The following is a 22,102-nucleotide window of genomic DNA, read 5'->3' on the forward strand; positions in this document are numbered from 1 at the left end:
TAAAGAATAAGAAAAGAAAAGTCAAACAATCTTTTCCCAAAAATGGTTTCTGTCATTTTATGTAGTTTTTATCACGCTGATTCAAGTGTCGTTTTGGTTTTAACAAGTTATTTGATGCTATAAAAACAGGGTGAAACATGAAAATTGCTGAGATTGGTCAGGTGGGTGTGTGGGCGGGACTTCGATATAGCGGCTCCACCGCTGATCACTACTGTGCAGACTCTGGCTCCAGATTTACAAGATGGCAGCGCCGTAGCCGGAATATTTAGGCTTTACTTTTGTACAGTGGGAGGAAGTCGAGATGGCTCATCCATCATACAGTCAGATTTACACCTGTGCTTTTTCTACTGTGACGTGAGATGTCAAAAATGTCTTGTGACATATGGTGGGGGGACTGAGGGGGCTTGGGCAAGCAGTATTTTTGAAAATTCTTGCTGCAGCCCTGAAAAGACTCCAAATGCAACAATCTGCTTGAGGCTGACAGACGCACATTCATTCATGTATTACCACCATGGATGTATTAAGAGAACCACACGTGTTAACCTACAGCATGTTTACCAGTTAACTGACCAACAACACACATGTTCAATCCGGGAGGGTTCCTGCTTCCCCAAAAGACACACCTTCAGCTGGAAGGAGCTGAGGCTGCACCGTCTCTGCTACAAATCTCTTTTCCCTCGATGTCAGCTGAGGGCGACAGAGGGAGGTGTTCCCCCCTTTTCCCGGTTCTCAAGATTTTCCTCAGTCCACAATAAACTTTCATTTTGGAAAGTGGACAAACACATACACACAACGGCGGTCGTCATCTTGTCCTGCAACGGTTCCCCGGAAAAGGTGGACTAGACTCGACTTGACGATGTTCATTGTATTTACAAAACGCGCGAAAGGAAGAAGGAACTAACAAACATATAGGAAGCGCACAGGTGGAGCTCTCCGGAGGGTCTTTTAAAGTCTGGTGTCATCTTCTAGAAGCAGGAGACTACTGGGACAAGAAGAGACAAGACAATGACAGAAAGCAGCCTTTTGACAGCTGGCTAATCCCGCAGTGTTTGATTAGTTGTTTTTGTTTTTGCTTCCTTGCACGTTTACTCCTCGCGCGAACCTCAAGGAACACCTGGAATGGAAAAACTTCATCTGGCTCGTCTGGACTGTAAAAACTCCCAAGAAAGAATGAAGTAACCGCAATGGAGCCGGACAATGCCCCGTACTCCAAACACAAAAGCACTGGAGTCGGGGGGTAAGTCAATACATTTTAAAGTCTTACTTAAATAGCCTTTTTTTCCCCCTCTGTTTTTTTAAATAGGTTATCATTAGTCATTCATGTGCTCGTGGACATTACCTGCGTCAAAACTAATGCTAGTCGTGTTAAGTTGCTAGTAGCATTGGTATAAGTTGTGATAGTTTACAAAAGTAGTCTGTTGCAGAACTGTTTAATATATCCTGAGAAATAACACAAATTTAATATTCATATTTGAAAGTATTAAGCAGTTATACACTTGAACAGGTGGTAATAGGTAGCAGGATAGCTTATATGGAAACAATTTTTCTCTGCTCTTCAGACAGGTCAGTGGGAGCAAGTTTAGGCAGCCTGCTGTACTGTTCTTGAAGTTGTATCTTTGCAGCTTGTACCAGAATGAGCTGCCAAACGATCTGGGACTGATTTGAGAGAGATGTATGAGAGGAGGAGACAGTCCTCTCCTCCCCCTTTTCTCTCCTCCCAGCTGTGCATCTCACTCAGCTGGTTGGCCAGCTGTCCCAATGGGAGGGGAAATAAAAGTCAAAATGTTGCATCATATAACCACTGCTGGCCATATGGGTCACAAACTACACTCCCCCCCCCCCCCATTTTGTTGTTGTTGAATGGGATGTAAAGAGGAGGGAGGAATACTTTTTAAAGTTCCAACCAGTCAGTGTGTCAGTGGTTGACCAGTGGTTTCCTGTGGCTCTCTGGAAAACCACCATTATAATAGATTTCCTGTAAGTTCGTTCATTATGGCACTTGTCACTGAGCTCAGTTCACTTCAAACATCACCTGTTCCATCCAGCTTTACGTACAGCATACGACCAAATCCTTAGCTCCAAGAGTGTAAATATGTATCAGAGCTAATTTAACACCTTTAGAGGCATGCCATCTCTGTGTGAGCAGTCAACACTCCTGTTATCGCTTGTCTTGAGAAAGAAATGTTGCAGAAAAATCAGTGGTGTAAAATAATCTGCTTATTGGCTGATGAGATGATACCGACACAGTTGATGCCATTCCAGTTGAAGGACTACATGGTCTTTTATGGGTTGAGAAAAATCTAATTTTTTTTTTTAGATCTATTTCAAAATCTGCAATCAAAAAGTGCATAATACAAGTTATAATCAAGGCAGTTTTCCTCAGTTATTGAAAGGTTCATGTGTTAGAGATATAATGAAGCGTTGCTATATGAATTATGTTACATTAGACAATATCTTTCACTTGGAATCATAGGTTTTAAGGTGATGCAGTGTTTTGTAGGTTTGTCAGAGGTGGTCCTGTTGGAGCATTCACTTAGCCCTGCTGAGCAGTAGCTTATCTGCTCAGGCCGCAAGATAAGACAAAGCTTGCTGTCCTAAAACAGATGTTGGACTCTTTGAACAAAGCAGAGATGCTGCTGCTGCTCTTCGGCAGCAGCAGCAGGTGCAAGTACAGGAGTTAATGGCAAATGAAATAATTTTATCTTTCGATGTTCTAACTTAGACTTGTTCTAAATTTGGCAACTTCTGATTCAGTATTGCGAATCAGGGATTAATTAGGAGCTGAAACTATTAGTTGATTAAAATAGCCGAGCTGCCTTACAGCAAGTAGGCACCGCTAAGTACTGGGTTCAATCCCTGGTCCGGGCAGGGCCTTTCTGTCTTGAGTTTGCATGTTCTCCCCATGTTTGCGCAGGTGACTTTGGTTTCCTTCCACCATAAAGACATGCATGCTAGGTAAATCCTGCCATTGATGTAGACCCTGACATTACAGTTTATCTGTACCTTGACTATAATAATTTGTAATTTCTAACTTTTTTGTCTTTCTCTTTAGGAGAGTTCTGATTCTTTGGACTATACTCTGTTGCACCTGCTCTCTAAAGTTAGCACAAGCACAAGGTAAGCAACTTTAGGACAAGGATGGGTGAATAATATTGTGTTGCAGCCGGTAGTGTTACAAATGTGCATCACAGCTAGTGTGGGAAAGAGGAAATTGAAATTGATTCATTGGAGGTAGGGTTTGGTACCTTTCGCATCTGAACCAATATCAGTACCGGTACCTGAAATTCGGTTCCTGGTACCCAATGGTACTTTTTTCGGTACTTTCCCTCTGTAATTACAAAAAGATTATTTCAGTTGTAAAAATAATTCCAAACCTATTTATCCTACTTAATTAGAACATTATGTTATTTATTTAGAATATGTTACACTGACAGAAATTAAATACAAATAAAACCCCTCCCTCTCTCTTCCCAAACCCGTCCCTACAACCTATTAAATTGAATAATTATTCAACTTTTATTCTTGTATTTGTATATTATTCTTTTTAGCCTGTTTTATTTTCATCATGACCATTTTTAATTGCTCTTTAATGTTTCATATAAAGCCTTGTTGCTGAAAGGTGCTGTAGAAGTAAAGTTGCCTTGCCTTACAACTAGGGATGCACCGAAAAGAGGAAAACAAAACCGAAACACCGAAAGAAATTCGGCCAATTATTAGTACCATTGCATTTATGGCTATGACTGTGTACTAACTTTACTAAAATCAAGGCATTGCAATTGTATCAATTAATATTAAAGTTTAATTAAAAAAATATCTAGCAGAAATATGGCTACAATCTGATAGTCACATACAGTATATAGTAGCCTAAGAACAGAATAGCTTACCTATTGTTATTATTAATATTATTATTTGAGGCACTTTCTTGCAGGATTTCACTGAACATATCAGACAACGAGGGTGCATGCCCCTCATCTGGTGCAGAGAGACGAGTCTTTTTTTCTGCGCTCTGATCTCCTCCTGCGCTGGGCGCTGCTCCGTGCGCTGCTCCGTCTCCGTCTCCACGCGGGTTCTCCGCATCCATCGCGGCCTGGATCATTTCTCGTGCGCCCTGCTTTATTTCCGCATCCAAGTAATGGTCTTTATAACGCGGATCAAGTACAGTCGCGATGAAGTGCAGAGGATCCGAATAGATCTCACTGAAACGTGTACTGACAGACTCTAAGAGCGTACTTTTCATTGTTTTCACTCCGTGGTCCGTCTCAACCTCTTTGCTTAGGAGACGCTTTGCAGGTGGAACGGATTTCGCGGTTTCTGTTTGCGTCATCACAACATTTTCGAAAGTTTTCTGTGGCCGAATATTCGGTGCATCCCTACTTACAACCTCAGCCTGTCAGTCAGTCCCCAGGGCATAGAAACCACTGTTGCGCCTGCTTGTCTCACAGGAAGTGTAACGTCAACAGCACCGCGACTGCTTTCGGCTCACTATTAATATCATATCGCAGCAAACTGTCTGTTTTGAAAAACTGTAACCACACTTGAAACCACTGTATCGGCATTGCTGTGACTCACTGTGACTTCAACAAAACTGCAGAGCCGACGTAGTTTTGTTGAAGTCTGCACCTCTGCGTGTGTGTGTGTCGGAGCGCCGCTCTCTGTCAACATGCAGAGAGGACAGATAAGCTTGCGCTTACGTGCTCTCAGGTACCGAAATTTGGCGCTCAATGGTGTTTTAAGCCTCCAACGTCGCCTTCCAGGCAGCTAACCCTCACCTTAACCCTTACTATAACCATTGCCGCGCTGCCTGGAAGGCGACGTTGGGGGCTAAAAACACCAAACACCATATTTGGCACCGTCTGATTTTACGTGAACCAATTCAGTCGATACTGGTAAAAGTACAGGGTTCGTTACCCAACCCTAATTGGAGGTTACTGACACTTTCAGGTATGCCTTGTGCAATATACTTCAGTGAGGCTGTTCAGATAAACTAGGTAATATTTTCATTATATGAAGTTGAATAGCTATAGGACACAAAATGGATAAAGAAAGTGAATATAACCACTGCTAGTAATTATCCCAACACGGGCCCCTTGTTGTGCTGATGTTTATCCAGAGATTATCTATGACCAATGTGATCAGCATCTACATTTTCCATTAACAGCTTGGTAAGCTACCTCTGTCAGCATCACTGTTTCATCTATGAAGGCCAAAAACTCTGATTCATTATGTTTACTCTTCCCTAGAAAATATTGTAAGTCTTTGTTAGAGCTCTTTGCCGCCCTTGTCCCGTAAAGTGGATGTTGTGTACTGAACACTTGAACTGGATTAGTTTAAAACTGCAGACGCCCCTCAGAATATTGGTTCCCATTCATGGAATTGTTTTTTGTGCAACATGAGCATAAGACACATCACACTCTGCTCTCACTACATCCCATACTCTCAGTAGAAACATTAAAAACTATCTGAAAGTAGGGCATTCACTGTGTATACCACACAATGAAAACATGTAGATTTTTTATAATGTGCAATTTAAAAAAAATGTTTTGGACATGTATTTTGTTGGATTTAATTGGAAATGGCCCAAAAAAAGTCTCTTAGCCCAAACAAGCCTCTTACTCCTCACTTATATATATATATATATATATATAATAAAGGTTTCCAAGGTGTTACATGATCCGTCTCCCCTGTTACCCAAAGTATTCTCTGCTATGTTGAAGTGCACTCTTTCTCATGTTGACACACATTCAGCTACGTCTTGAAGTCTGATGCCGTCAGCTTTCTGTTACATCATTTAAGAGCCTTATAAGCATGCTTTTGTCTGATTTTGCTGTCAATCAAAAATCTGCCTGATATTATTCAATCTGAGCTCACCTCAGTTTCTAGAAGCTACTGCTCTCAATGATAACTAGTTCTGGCAATTGAAATGATGACTGCTGAGTGTTTAGAGACACCCGATTTATATATAAGGATGTGTTAATTTGCAATCTCTCGGATTCTAATGAAATGTGGCCCTTAATAAAGCAGGGTACACTGGGAAAAAAACAAAAAACCTGCACACTGTTCTGCATCATTTGCATCTATGTTGTCTACTCATTTCATAAGAAGTAGTAAAAGTCATGCATATGGAAAGTGACTGCAATCATAAGCTATTGATTCTTTTTTAAGTGGTGCTGGCCATACTCCATTGTTGGTGTACTGCAGTCATTTCTACCACATGGGTCGCTGCGTCTACATTTTTACCTCAGACACCAGAAGGAAACTTAACTGTCAATATGCACAGGCCTTTAAATTTTGTCTTTTTGCACAGTTACCATAGCTACACATGCATAAGCTGCCTACTCATCAAGGTCAGCCACAGTGCAGCACCCTTGGAGCAGATTTGAGGGCTCAGTATGTCATTGTAGATGTAATACCAGCCTGCTTCCAGATGATGGCTCACATGTCAGTGCTAGGAATCAAACCAGCAACCCTGGGGTTGGCACACTGGTTGGCACCCTCTCATTCCACCTTAATGCCATCTATGCATCCATTTGATGATAGTAAATAACTCATATGTAAAAAGATAATAACCACGCGGATACACTCACTGATGTAAGGAATTTTGATTGTGTCGCATTGGTCACTCAGATCCTTTAAAAAAAACATCCCATTTGTAATGTGACATGGGGAAAGTATACTTGAGAAAACTTTTGACTGAGTTTCAGAATTTTTGTAATACAGTATCTGGCTGTGGCTGGTGGATGCATTAATGTGCTGAGTCAGAGGCCAGCAATTCACTCCCTGTTTCTTGAGAAACACAGTTTAACCCCAAAACATCTTTGGATGCAGAGATCTTGTTAATTTGGGTATCTAGAGTTTCTAACCACAAAATGTGAAATAAGACAATGGGCTGCCTAGATCAGAAAACATGGGATTCAACAGCTCCCCTTCCGATTTCACTTGCATTCTCATTAGAATATACTGCCCCTCCATCTGAGTATCTCCACCCACGGCTTGAGAAATACCTCACTGCAAAGGTGCGCCATATTTTCCTCGCAAGCCAATCAGTGCAGGCTGGTCTTTTGGGGTGAGGGGCTTAAAGAGACAGGTGCTAAAACGGCAATGGAGCATTCTAGACAGAGGGTGAATACAGGTATATTCAGACAGACATGTGAAAAATAATGTAATGTTTGAACATTAAAGCATGTAGAAATGTTCTAGCCCAAAAATAAAAGTATAAACCTGAAAAATAGCATTTTATGTCTCCTTTAAGAACCAGTTGTCTTAGTGCTAGCGCTTTTTCTGAATAAACAAATACGGTGTAAAAGTTAAAGCTGCTGGAATGTAGAGTGGAAATGCAAACTGTAAGTCAGTGCATGTCCCTGCTTTCTGAGAAAAGTTGTTTCCTTCTCTAGCATTGCTTTGTCTTCAGGATGTGACATAAGCAGTTTTTTTCCCCAGCTCATCAGGAGGTCACAAAAGGCCTTAGGCTGCCTGCCTGCCTGCTAAGATTTAGATGTGCAGGATAAGCCCTGAGAGTAGATCACAAATCACATTATGAGAGAACAATTTTGCTTTCATCATACCATATTAACAATTCAAATGAGTGCTATATGGGAAATTCAGCTCAAGAAAATCTTTGTCTTTTTCAGTTTCTGTTTGATGTTTCTTTTCCATGTGTGGGTTTTTCAATCGAGTTGACCTCCCACTGCCTGCACACACTGAGCAGGGTTTCCCTCCCTAACATGTCTAGTGTCTATACTTGTTTCTCATCCGCTGAGCTGTAATGAATCATTTAGCGGTTTATTTCAGTCTTGCCCACATTTGTTTTGTATTAGTCCGGAAGAGGACGGTATATTTGAGATCTATATGTAAGCTTTTAGTTTTTACATTGCATGTACTGCGAGGATTAATGTACTGTAATCAGGATACGCTGATTGGCTGGGGATGATCAATTTTTCTTTATTTTTCAACCTTAAACTAAACAAAAAGCTTTTGTTTGAAATTTCCTGAACTTTTCCTGAACTTGAACGGTCCCTAACAATAGTATGATAATGGAAACATTTCCAGTCTGTTTTGATGTTCGTACCAAAAACAGATTTGAATTTTGGGAGCATGCTTTCAAAAGTAATATCCTAGATTTAACATAACCTTGGTGTTGATATTTCAGTGGTTCTCGGTTTGGGGTTTGGGACCAACATGTTGGATTTTGGGGTTGCAAAGGACGTCATTTTTTTGGAGTTGAGAGATGATTTAGAGTTAAAAATCATGCTTTTTCCCCACTAATTTTAGCTTTACTTCTTGAAAAATACTTAATTGTAACAATTCAGTATCCCAACCAGTATGTTATCCTTCTCTATGTGTACTGTAATGGGTGGTCACCAGCAGACAATGAGATGCTGAAGTTGAAAAGGCTGATAATCACTGTTGCTATATCTATCTATCTATCTATCTATCTATCTATCTATCTATCTATCTATCTATCTATCTATCTATCTATCTATCTATCTATCTATTTATTTATATATATATGTGTGTGTGTGTATATGTATGTATATATATGTATATTGCACATGTTGTAAAGAATACTCTTTGAATAAAGGCTGTTTCTTGCTACAGTGAAATGTGGCTTCAATTAAAAACCATAACACAAAGCTGTGGATCCAGTAATGGGAAATTCCCACTACAGGACTTTAGCCCTGATTTTCCACTTACAGCTTCCCGACAAAAGCCCCGGATCGGAGGCAAATCAGCGTTGGTCATGTCCCGTGTCACTTCTCTTGTGTGTTTTGGGACAAAACATAATTTGGAGACCAGACGTGGGGATTCCTCCTGGGGAAAGATCTAGTAGTGTGTGACCCCTTGTCGCCGGTCAGTCAGGTAGTGTGAAATCAAGACAACAAGACAGCACGTTGTGTATTGTGAACAGCACAGCAAAATGGCGACTTTGAAAGTCTTGTAGTGGGAACTTAGCTTAAGGAGCAAAACACAGAACACACAAGACTTAGCAATTTAAACGTGAGGAAAACACTGTAGTATGTTGTCATGAGCTTGGGCCCCCGTCCGAATGACCATCTTTAATCAACAAACATTACCAGATAAAGTGAGATGGCTTTTCTGTGTCTGCATTAATAAACCCCAAAATGTCCTCTCCAAAGACCCGTTCAGCTTCCGTTACCCAAGACTGTTCTAATTGAGACTGATGTAACAATTATGTAATTTGCGGCAATCTCTAAAACTGGATGTTGATGTGGGCAAATTATATGCAGCCTTTTTAAGTTGTTTTGCCGCAGGATTGCCATTAGTCTAACTTTAAACTTTTGAACTCCCAGTTTGGCATTACAATATATTTATCACTTATATTACTGCACTTTTGTTTCTTCATTTTATAGTTTGATGCAGATCATTGCACTCAGGTGGGAGGGTGTTAATAGGTGTCTTGTGCAAATTAATACAGTATCTTCTTTCAAATACAGTAGCTTATTAAGTGCACATATAAAGTGAAATGTTATACAATTACTTTTTCTTTTTTACTTTTAATTTTGAAAGTAGTAATGTAATTTTCTTTTATACAATTCTGCAAAACCCTTTGTGTCTGTGCCTTTACCAAAGTGTTAAGTTATTAAAGTTATTTGGGAAAAATAGCCGAAATTCTTTTGATCTGTTATGTTATATCAACTTAGAAGTCAATCATAGAAATGTTTTCATATTGTCAAAAAAAAAAGATAGTTCTTGTTCAGTATCTTAAGGCGCTTTAAGAAAACAAAGTTAAGAGTCCCTGACATCTCTTTCTTGTTTCTCTGAAGATGTGGATGTCCTGCAGCAGCTTGGGTTTTCTGGGCGAAGATCAGACGGGTCGTCATCTTCAGGCGCTCGATCCATCCCTAATGGCATTATCCCCTTCAAGTCTGGAGTTATCCTCACTCCCAGGGCACGTATCCAGGTGCCTCTGCGTACTGTTATCCCTGCTACCTACAGCTCCACCAATCTCTCCCTGATCCTCAGTTTGTCTGTTCATCGCATCAACAGCGCTTTTCTTTTCTCAATTCTGTCTAAAAAAAGGAAACTGCAGCTCGGAGTGCAGTTTGTACCAGGGAAGGTGGTGGTACACGTGGGGCAGAGGAGCTCTGTGAGCTTAGACTATGATGTCCACGATGGCCAGTGGCATAGTCTGGCTTTGGATATCCAAGGCCACCAGGTGCTCTTACACACTTCTTGTGGAAAGAGAAGTGCACATGCAGATTTGCATTCAAAAAAAGAGGTGGCTCTGGATGCAGAGGGCTCTTTCCTGCTGGGCAAAATGAACCACAACTCGGTGCCGTTTGAAGGTGCCATCTGTCAGTTTGACATTTATCCCTCTGCTAAGGCAGCTCATAACTATTGTGATTACATTAAGAAACATTGCAGAGAAGCCGACACGTATCGGCCCATGTTTCCACCCTTGCTACCTCTATTTTCCACAGACCCAAACATCACTTTCACTCATATAACTCCACTGTCATTGACAGAGATATCCAAAAAGGCCAGGAGACCTACTTTGGCCTTGACTGAGGAAAGCACCAGGACTACGATTCTTGTCCCAACTGACCGCTCGCTGATGCTGAACAAAACATCTGTGTATCAGACTGTGAGCACTCCAAAACCTGGTGCTGTGTCTGTTTCTCCACCGTTTCATCCAGGGTTGGAAATTCCGTTTAAGTTTCCGACTCAAACTGCTACTACATCTCTTAGGATCAGCATGACACCACCAAACCCTAAACCAACTTCACATGGCAGTGCTGGAAAGAACACAAAGCAAGGCGATACTATTTCTCAGAAACCTTCTGTCGAAAGAATGGATTTACCTGCTTCCACCCGACCATCCGAGATAAAGCCAAACCTCCACATCGCAGCTGCTTTTACGCAGGGGTCTCCTTCAAACGCCCACCTTCCCCAGAAAAATCACTTGACCACAGTAGCTCCAAAGAAACCTGAGCCAAAAGTGACCAGTGTGCAGAATGTCAAGCCCACCTCACTTATTCCAGTCACTCCAGCTGCAACAGATGGCTTCCAAACATTTGACCTGGCACCGACCCAGTTCTCACTGCTGGCTGGACCACCTGGACAAAAGGGAGAACCAGGACCGCCGGTGAGTGTGCAAGCATTAAACAAACACAACACACACTTGCCCCTGAAACCCATGCATGAGTACGTGGATGTTTCTCACAACTTTGAGCCACAGCAAGCGCTTCTTTGGATGCACTGCAGTAATATCTGTTTATCTTATAACTTGTTTACAGTATAGACTTTTGTTGTTTATTTTATGAATGAATAACTAATGAAATAGGTCATTTGAATTGTAATAGATGCAACTTTCAACTCTTGGCTGCAATTTTCCTATGCTTTGGGCCAACTTCCGAACAAACGTTTGGATCACAATGACAACGTTTGAGTATGACAGTTTGTTGTTTAAATGTCGGTTTGCCTTCTTTGATGTCCAGAACTGCTGCTGACGTAGATGCTGACGAGCGGTTGCGTGGTTTTGTGAATCGAGCAGTCACCAGGCATTGCATCTCTGAAATGTTTGCTTATTGGATTGGTGTTAATGATTCAGGATTGCTCCATTCCCTGTCTTGCATGAAATACTTGCGCATGTGCTGTTAAAGACTTTCTATCCCTGTCCAATTGTTGCTATCTAATGTGTGATTTCCTTTTTAGCAGCAGTGGTAGAAATAGTCAGGTTCATAGCTGGCCTTTGCCAGTTAGTGTTTGTCTGAGTGGAGGGGCTGGCAGTGAGGTGTTAGATTCCTCTGAGAGGGAGTGTGACTGCTCAGAGAATGGATACTTAAAGTAGGGTCAAAAGTAAAAAAGGATAAAGCACTTGTGCACAATTAACCATTTAGAGTAAGAATATAAAGGGTTATACAATATAAAGGTAGTGCTTTATTCCCATTATTTAGAGCTATATTATTTTTCCCATCTTAAGCACCATAGACTTTTTTGGTGGGAGTGTAGGACATGGAAAAGTGTCTTTTCTGTTCTTTAAAATACAGACTTTACAATTTTTTTAAAGAAATCAAATAAAATGTATATAGGTGTGTGTGTGTGTACGTGTACATATGTATATATGTGTGTGTATATATATATATATATATATATATGTATGTGTGTGTGTGTAGTTAATAAAAATGTAATAAAATGTATAGTTTATTAAAAATATTTCACTATAACTATAACAGGCTTGAGTGTTAAGTGTGTGTCAGACCCATGACATGGAGTATTACATTACAGTATTATTGTTGTGATGGTAGACATGAAAAGACATGTTAGACCTGTTAGACAACTGCTCACATCACACTACAAGCGTCAGTGTTAAAATGCTACAACTGAAACATTACTAATAAAGAGAAATTCATTAGATCATCTTAAGACTGCTGAGTAAGACTGACCTTTCAGAGCAAAGCGGGATGAATGTAGTTGGGAGTATTTCATCTAGTCATTCATCAACCAGTGTTGGCCGTAGACTGTATCCATTTATATTGACCATGTGGTCCTGTCAGGCACCGGTCCTTTGTTGAACACAAAGTAGGGCTGGGCGATATGGAGAAAATCAAACATCACAATGTTTTTGACCAAATACTTCGATATCGATACAGAAACGATATTGTAGTGTTGACTATTGGTGCTTTCACAAAATATTTACACAATGAGATTTTTGATAAATAATCATCAGTAATGTGGATATAATGACTAAGTGGGTAAAGGCAAATAATAGAACAGTTACAACAGTCTGGTAAGTTCAGAAAATGACATCACTTTAATGTAATGCAGCCTTTAAAACCAGGAAAAGACACCACTTATGCCATATTACGATATCCAAAATCTAAGACGATATCTAGTCTCATATCACGATATCGATATAATATCAATATATTGCCCAGCTCTAACACAACGTTACCTAAATTTTTTCATTGTTTAAAGGACTTCTCTGTCTTGTATTGGGTCATGTTTGACCAAAAGAATGTTTTAAGTAAAGCTTTGCTGCTTTGGCAGTGAGGGAAACCACAGCTCTGCATGGCCGTGAAGCCCACTATTTTATGAAAGAGAAGTACTGTAACTGATGCTCATCAGTCCCTGGGGTATGGTAAAGGTTACCTTCCTGAGGGCTTTCGCCATTGTATTGCTTGTTAATGTTTTAGTATAAAGTCTAAACAGATTGCTGAGTCAGGTATAGATTCTAAATTATGTTGAGGCAATGTTATAATAGTGTCTTCTGAATCATTTTAGTGATGACTAGAAGCACATTGTTGAGTTTTTCATCCCCCTCCACTGGGATTGGGATTGACATTAGTGGGCCATGGTCTGTTTAAGAAGGCATAGGTTTCAAGTGCTCACAAGAGCAGGGATGTCTTTGAAAGTAAATGAGTCTACTGCAACCTTTTTTAAACATAGCTTGTCAGATCTGATAAATAACAGAAGTGCTGATGAATTCTTCAACAGGCCTAAGCTCTGCAGAAGAAAGCATCAAAAGAAAAATTGATGCCTAGATAATCAAGTAAGGTCTTAAGTCTAATGGAGGGGTTCTTCAAAGAAAACATTTAGGGGTTTCTGTAGGCTGTCAACACATGATCAGCTGCATGCTTGTGCTCTATTGTGTAGGGATGCACAAATACGATACGCCGGATCGTTATATTCGCCGACAACCAGATCTGATATCGGCCAGATGTGACCAATCCACAAGTAAATACAGTTTCTGTGTTATGCCATTATAAAATTCAGTTTTCAGACACATCTATTCAGTCATGGCTAGCCACAGACATCTTAGTGCCACAGCAATCCCATGTTACCTTACATGAAGATGATTCCAATACTTCAAGCAGTGAGGTATACAGGCTTACAATTTGGCTAAAACAGAGCACCTGTATTGGTTCGTTACTCTGTATCGGCAAATACCCGGAGCTGAGGTATTATAATCTATCTATAAAGACTTGAGCTCCAGCACTGCTATTCCGCCCACCCCAGCTTAAACAGTTTATCATGTGTGGACAGCCTGCTGGTTGCAGTCTAAAGAATCTAAAGGTTGCTGAAAGCCTTTTGGCTTTTCTTAATGTGTACTGGCTGAAAGAGTATAGTTATAGCTGTTGGTCCTGTCCGAGTCAAACAAAAGTGCTCTATAGCCTACATCTGACATTATTACAGTAGCCCAATTTCAGCTGGACTGCCTCAAGCTGTTTTTAGGCCCATTTCCTTTTCCTCTTTCTTCAACCTTCTGAAGTCATGGGAAAATAAGTTACAATCCTCAAACAAACTCAGGCTCTTCAGATTGACCCCTCATTAGGTTTGACCTTTCGGAGCTTTGCTAATCCATGTATGAAATTGTTTTAAAGCTAGCTGATGCCCATAATTAATGTGATTGGCTGTGGCTGGAACCAATGCCGACCTCCCTGCCAGTGCAATGAGTCAGACTTGCAGTCTGTGTACTGTAGTGGTTTTGGGCTCAAATTATATTGGCTGCAACAGGACAGGACTGCTCTAGCCTCTAACAAGACATCCTTATGCCTGCCAGCATCTCACTCACTGAGTTGCTTTGCAACTCTCAGCTAACTTCCCGTTAACGTATAATCAGAAAATAGCTCAAGATGTATTGACTTATTATCCAGCTTGAGAGACTTTTACATGATTCTTTTTTGACTCTGAACACTTGAAACTCTCTTTTACTTTTCAAGCTGTTCATGACTTCCTTGAAATGACACGACAAAAGGCAGCAACTCTTATTTGCTTCTTTTGTATTTATAGACTTGCTTCACTCTATCCTTGACATATTTTGTATTTTCTTTTAAGGGCCTCCAAGGACTTCCAGGGTTGCCAGGAAAGCCAGGGAAGAGGGGTCCAAGAGTGAGTTTCTCCCAACCAGTGACAAGTTTCCCATTTACCTTCCTACAGTTCCTCTTTTTTTCCTTTTCCACTTTTCATTTCCCCTCCAAAATCTTCCATAATGTATTTCACTGTATCTTAATGATGCCTTAATCATGTCTAATCTGCATTGTAGTGAGATTACATCATTAGGAGTGCACTAAGATGGAAGACCTTTATGCATTTTGATAAAGCACACAGTGACATCTTTGGATTACGGAGCATTATTCAGCCAGACTTTAGTTTGCTTTGGCTCTGGGTTTGATCAAGCTGTGCGTCTCTGCTGCCAAGGTCCATTTGTTAAGCTGGAGAGCACACAACCTTACGCTACAAATCTGTTGGTTGCCTATGTTAAATTAATTGAACACATATGGTAGGTATTAGATGGACATGAAAAAATAAGGTAACTTTTGTTAGTGTATAGAAAAAGTCATTTTTATCCCATACACAAACAGTTCCGGCACTTCAATTAGGCATAGCTCCTACGTTACCATCGGTGAATGCTTCTAGTGTATTAGACTGAGTCCTCCGGTGCCATATCTCTGTCAGTCTAAAACTGTGAGCTCCTGATGGAACCAAACAGACTGAGTGCAGATGTTATTTTAAGATCATGTTTTCAGAAGAAATATAAGAAGAGAGAAAACACTGGGAGATAATTTGTCCCAAGGGATGGTTTGTTATTTTAATTCCTTTCTAAGACTGTATAACTAATGGTTCAGTATGTAGTGGCTGCCCTTTAAACTACCTCTTCACATCCCATATATGAAAATGAACAAAGCAGAAGTTGAATTTGGCATCACAGTGAGTCCTAAGCTAAAATAAATATGCTAGAACTTAAGGCAGTGAAATACTGAAGAGATACATGTTTTGGTTGCTCTTTTGCAGAGCTCCTGCTGAAGTACTCCTGCAGAGTACTTGTGCTCCTGAGGAGCGTGCGTACGAGCTACCTGCCACAGCCCTTGAGACTGGGCCTTGCGATCAGGCATCAGAGGGGCGGGCTGTGGGAACCCAATCTCTTTAAACAAGGAAGAAAGAGGGCTTTGTCCCCATCTTATTAAAGGCATTTAAGACCCTGTCTGGAGCTCAGCAGCTCTATGCAGTAGTACACCAACCTCTATAGAGTTCATTCATCATCAAGCTCTTGAGACCCAACTGTAGGCCACACCGACTCAGAGCAACAAAAAAGAAAAGAAAAAAAAGAACCTGAGGGTACAGTTCTGGTTTTTATTGATTGTTTTCTTGAACCATGAGAATTTTCTCTGGATAGTTCACGTGATTAGCAAGAAATACCACACAGCTACACACATGATCTACACAAAGCTCTAAAGTGGACTCTGGTCTGGGCATTGCTTGTACAAACAGTAGGAATAAAAGCTACGTTCACTATAGTAGAGGATTTTATATTTTAAACATATCATACTTTCATATGCAGAGAGTTGATGAACAGTAACTCCCAAACTGCTCAAGAAGTTGTCACACTTTGTTTCTTGCTTATTTCCTCCGATACTTTGTCTTGAAAGGTTGCTTTAAGTTTTATGCCTTAAAGTAAAGTCCTACTGTAATACAACATAGAACACTGTTGTACAGTTTGTGTCAATTTTTCAAGGAAGACATGTTGAAACTTTTAAATCAAGGTTTGTTTGAAAGATATTTACTAGAAAGAAGGCTGGATGTGACTCTCAATCCTAAGTACTGCTAGTGGGTAATATATTTACTTATATTGAAATGTCACAGCGCCAAATACCTTTTTTAGGTAGTACAACATGTCATCTTTATTTGTGAAATTATGAAGCTTAAACTTGCAACATAGTTGTGACATTTTTGTCTCTATTTGTCAACGTCATTTTTTCAGGAAAATTAAGTAGAAACTTGTGTAGATAAAGATTGATTTTTTTAGTTGAAAATAATTTTACACTGGAAAAAAGTTTGAATGTGAAATCTTTGGAACTGCTCTTGGTTGATGGTTGGATTCACACTGAAAAGCACCAAAATAATGTTACGTGTAGTCCTCTATGTGTTGCCAAGTTATGAAGGCTAAACTTACAGATTATGCTGTGCCATTTTTTGCCCCAATGTCTGTCTATTCGTCATATAATTTAATTTGCCTTTGCAAAATAGATAGCGGAAATAGCGGAAGGGGGAGACTTTGCGCCGGATGTTAGGCTTTATGCCAGCACTGTACATCCAGTAAACCAGACTATGTTTTAGTTTAAAGAAATTTACTGGAAAGACTGCTAAGACCAGTACAAGACTTGGTAGCGTTGGATTGCAATAAATGTATTGCAATGAGCAACTCTAATCTTTGGAATGCCCTTGTCTCATTTCACTTTCACCTTTCAAATCAGATGTAGAAAAAGCTGCACCAAGATATGATCTGAAATTAGTAACTGTTGCTATTGCACAGAAAGTGTAAACAATGCGACCTGTGCGGGGGATTCTTACTCATCACAAAACAGCAGTTGGGGTGACACCGCACCATTAGGGCTTTACGTCTCTGACAGTAAGGTGTCATGTCTCTACTGAGCAGAATCTCTTACACGTGAGAGCGTCCACGTTCCTCGACACAGCCATAACCCCGGCAGAGCGCCGGAGTTCACTCAGCCCTGAAGGAGAGGCTTGAGAGCGGATCAAAGAGGGCTTTGTGCAGAGAAACGGACCTGCCAGTGTTCAGTCAGTCTGTGAAGCTGGGTTTCTGTGAAATTGAAAACATTTGCATAATTTCTTAAAGAATGGTTGACACTATTATGACATTAATAAGGAGTCTATGGAGACTTAAGCAGTGGAAGCTCTGCTTTTGCCAGTGGTAGATTGGTGCAGAAAACTGAACAGATTTATGAATGTTGTAAAATTTTTAGATTCTTCTGAAATGAAGTACATGTGTAGGCACAAATGAGCAGTCTCAGAGGCTTGATTAACTTATTCTCTGTCATTATTGGTAACACTGACGGTTTCCACTACAGCTACTGCTTAGGGAGCACGTTTAGAGAGTTAAAATTAAGTGGCAACAGGTTCACAGAAGATGCCAGCAGTCAGTTTGTACTTCATCGTTGAATTGTTCCAGAGTATTGACAGTAAAACTGTGTTTGTAAATCTTTAGATTTGTCGACCTTTAATCTAAACAGTTTTCCATGTATTACTTAAATGTTAATGTACTGTAACACACCAGTCATTTAACCATTACCCCACACATTGCACTACATTGCACTGCATTACATTCTGGTGCAAAGGAGATGCATTTTATATTTCCAACTGCAGCAATATTAGTCTGTTTTGAAATAAGTGCATAACATAAAAGAGCACCAGCTTCAACAACATACATGTGATTCATCAACAGAATATTTAAGAAAAAAAGAAAAGACAGATGCACTCTGCACTGAAAAGTTTTGCCAATAATCTGATCTTCAGAAAATTAACCATCAATTTTAATAATCAGTCCCTTATTAAGCAGAAAGGACAGTTGCTGGTTAAAGATTTTCAAATATGAGCATTTAAATACTTGTATGTTTTGGACTGTTGGATTTTTCACAATTTTGTGACATATAATAGACTTAAAATAAAAAATATATATAAAAAAATAATAATGACAGCTTAAAGAAAAACCTGGCTTGTTGCAACCCCAGTCTCACTACTGGCCGCACTGTTTCTCTGAGAAGAGAATTTCTGATCTTAGGGAAGCAATTAGCACTTAGTTAGCACCAAGGGTTTTGCCAAGGTAAAATAAATAATAGTTAAGATCCTTTACTATATACATTATATTGAATAATCCTCTGGCTAAAGACATACGGTTTCCTTATGTGCAGTCCAGTGAAGGTGTTAGTAGGTCTGTTCAGGGTTAATGGCCTATAAAAACAGTAGCACTCTACGTGTCAGTCCTGTAAAGTCATTCAGCCATATCGTAAACCTGGTCACAGCTCTGGCATACAGGTGCCCTTCAACCGCAGGCCTCAGGTGTGTGTGTATGTTTGTGTGCGTGCTGACCTGGGTTTACATTAGCGCTCATGTGCATGTTTTATTTGCTGTTGGTCTCGAAATGGTTTCTTGTCCAGAGTTCTTTTCAATAATTAGGCAAAGAGGTTCTTCATTCCTTTTCTCACCCACACGAAGATAGATGGATAAAGGGACTCATTCTCCCTCACAACACCCACCCGTCTTGTCATCAGCGCCGCACCACCTCATCTTATGTACTGCGAGAATGCAATTTGTAATATTCCGTCCAGACCTCCCTTTTTCTCTGCGTTTCCTCCTCCCTTTGCTTCCCATCCGGGGATAACGACTACCATACGATTTAATATCAAGCGATTGAAAAGGGGAATGCTCTGAATAGAAGAGGAGGAGGAAATCTGTAGATGAGCTTCTGTTAAGTGTCTCCATATGTCCAGCAGCGAGCCAGTTTGAGGGGAGAGGAGCTGCTCGAGCTGTTTGACTCCTCACCACAGTCTGATAATTTAGTGCAGATAGATAACAGGGACGGGCTGGATCATCCAACTGTACACTTACACCTCTTGGCCTCCTCCGTTTGTTTGACTCAGAGTAATCCTATCCCTCACTTTCACCTCCAGCTCGGGGGGAAACGACTCTCTTCACAACCGATGGAAAATCTGAACAACTCAAAGATTGGGCTGTAGATACAGTAGCTTCCTGTTCAGGCCATCTGAACATGTTTGCAGGAGATAGTCCATTTTGATAAAGCATTTGGCACAGATGGCTCAATGAATTACATCTAAGCACGTTATATATCATATATACCTACAGATTGTGGCACAAAGCCATTGGGGAATATGATGTGATAGATGAGTGGCCTTAACTTTGTGGGACCCTTGTAACCAGTGGAAAAGTTTAGGGATGAGGAAAATCACATCCATATGTCATAACTTGGACGGGCAGGCAGACAGGCAAGGCAGGCAGGAGATGCAGTACGACTCACAGAGCACCTATACACAAACACAAAGGGACCTCGGGGCACATCTGACCTGTCCCATAACACAGACAGCCAGTGGAAAGGGAACAATATGTGCATACATCTGTGAAAACCTCACATATAGTACAAACTCACCCCCCTTTGCTGCTGAAACAGAGGCCTGTTCAATGACCCTGATGATCACCTTTACTCAGTGTCTTCCTCAGTCATGCGTGTCTCTGTTTTCAGGGTCCTCCTGGCCCCCATGGAAACCCTGGTCGTCCCGGAACTCCTGGAGTAAAGGTACAAATCAATAATTTTATGTCAAATGCTACCTATCTGTATTAAGGAAGCGAAAAAAGGCTCATCTTGTAATATGTAATAGTAACATGTCAGCAAACCCCATTAAGAAAAACCACACATACTGTACACTGTTCTGGTGCTGTAAATCACAAATGCACCAAATGTGTATTAATCTGTTGGAAAGGAGTACCTATCAAATACACAATTTAGAAAAGTACAGTGTGCAGTTGTTTCAGGCCATAGACAGAGTAGGGAAGTCTGAAAGTATTGAGAAATGGACTAACGGTTTGTTTTGGTCTTAAATACAGCAGATTTTTCTGATGCTGTTAGTGGTTTGTTTACATCAAGAACACAGATTTGGATCTCAGTTATGATAATCTGACGATCAACAAAATGCTTTTTCATGTTTATATAAAATATGTATAATTGCATATTCCCGTAATTTATATGGTCAGAAATTGACAGAGTAGGCCTTTTAAATAAGTTACTATACATTTTGACGTGGCTGTATCTTTCAGCCTATACTGTCTGCCTTGTCAATACACTGCTGGATCCTTAAAGTGGATCTAGGACGAGATATGAGACAACCTCTTAGGGATGCAAGAGATGATGTAAATAAAGTAAAATGAAATGTATGGCAGAGCGTTTTATGGTACATACAGCCTTAATACTCTTCATTCTCAACCTCATTCATTGGTCCATATCTAACTGATGAAACGACAATGTAAATTTGAAGAACGAGTATTTCTTGTGGGTTTTTCTTCATCCAATGTTTTGTTTGTGATTTCACTTAGTTTGCATATCTGAGGTTCACAGTACATTTCTTCTAGCCTCTTAAAAAGCCATTTGTTTCCCTTCAGGAGAGAACAGCAGTTTTAAGTCTTCCTGACTCACTAATTTGCAAGTACTTGACATGAGTCTGTGTTCCAGCTGATTTGAATTGTCAACACAGAGGGCTGCTTAGCTCCATAATGTGTCAGTCTTGTATCACAAAGGAGTCTGTTTGTTAAACCATGCTGGAATAAAATGGAAAATTGCTCATATTTCAAGTCTGCACCTAATTCATAACAATGGATTGAATTTCAGTATTTTCCACACTGTCTTTAAACATAAAAAAAAAACATAATTGATACCATGCTTTGGCCTCCTTCAACCAGGGAAAAACCATAACTCCTATATTGCACATATGTGTTACTGGAGCCTAACCAAACCTGACCCAGCTCAGTTTGCACACAAACCTCAAACAGCAGACAGCCTGGTCTGGCACAGTTCGCTGCTTTAAGAAAAATGAACAAGCTGGATGAAAACATACTGTGTTAGCTGAATTTTGTTTTGAATATGTCACTTTATCTGGATGTAATGATGATAAATTGAGATGAGATGATGACCAATTACCAACTGCTGTAAGTAGCCTACCAGTAGACTTAAAAATGTAATGAATGATGGCCTAAAATATGCAATATAATCAGTGGAAAGTACAAGTGCTTATTAGGGTCTTCAGCTTTTAGAAGAAATTACCTCATTTAGCTTCTCTTTGAATTGGAACTTCAGATGATGTAGTTAAGGTAAAAACCTTTAGACAGTGAAAAGACACAGTGTTCAGTTTGTGTAGGTAGCTCTTGGCTGGAGTTGCACTCCTGGCTCTGTTAAGAAATCAGTCCAGAGAAAATTCCCACAAAGACTTTTCAATGCCAAGTTGTAGCTGTCACGAACATGTAGGTTTAAATGGGCCGATACACTATAGATGGGAACTCCTATCGTACTCTCACCATTAACCCTGTAAAATAAAAGATTCTCCTTTTGAAGCAGTGCATGTCTTTCCACTATGACTGCAGTACTGCACTAAGAGGTCTGGAAAGAAATACCCCCAATACTCCTTAAAAATGAAGTCTTAGCTTCAGGATCGCACCAAAGTGAGGCACAAAACATGATTTCTCTCCATGCCAAAACTTTTTATTTGCTAAATGAAATGTGTCAGAACATGTGCAATCAGCCGATAACAGGCTGCTGTTTGGTTACGGTCCAACCAACTCA

General features: G+C 40.2%; 1 protein-coding gene across 2 annotated transcripts in view; it reads left to right on the plus strand.

Moving 5' to 3' along the window:
* The first annotated feature begins 655 nt into the window (after positions 1-655).
* Positions 656-22,102, plus strand: part of col27a1b (collagen, type XXVII, alpha 1b) — a 69,544-nt gene continuing 48,097 nt past the window's right edge. Inside the window, exons 1-5 of one of the 2 annotated variants that reach the window (XM_039802101.1) lie at positions 656-1,237; positions 3,053-3,117; positions 9,783-11,104; positions 14,797-14,850; positions 20,015-20,068. In XM_039802101.1, coding sequence (XP_039658035.1) covers positions 1,185-1,237; positions 3,053-3,117; positions 9,783-11,104; positions 14,797-14,850; positions 20,015-20,068 — 1,548 coding nt within the window. In that variant the 5' untranslated portion in view covers positions 656-1,184. The remainder of the gene's footprint in view (positions 1,238-3,052; positions 3,118-9,782; positions 11,105-14,796; positions 14,851-20,014; positions 20,069-22,102) is intronic. The other variant, XM_039802100.1, reaches the window with a different exon arrangement.

This window comes from Perca fluviatilis, chromosome 6 (genome assembly GCF_010015445.1).
Source record: "Perca fluviatilis chromosome 6, GENO_Pfluv_1.0, whole genome shotgun sequence".
NCBI classification, from domain to species: Eukaryota; Metazoa; Chordata; class Actinopteri; order Perciformes; family Percidae; genus Perca; species Perca fluviatilis.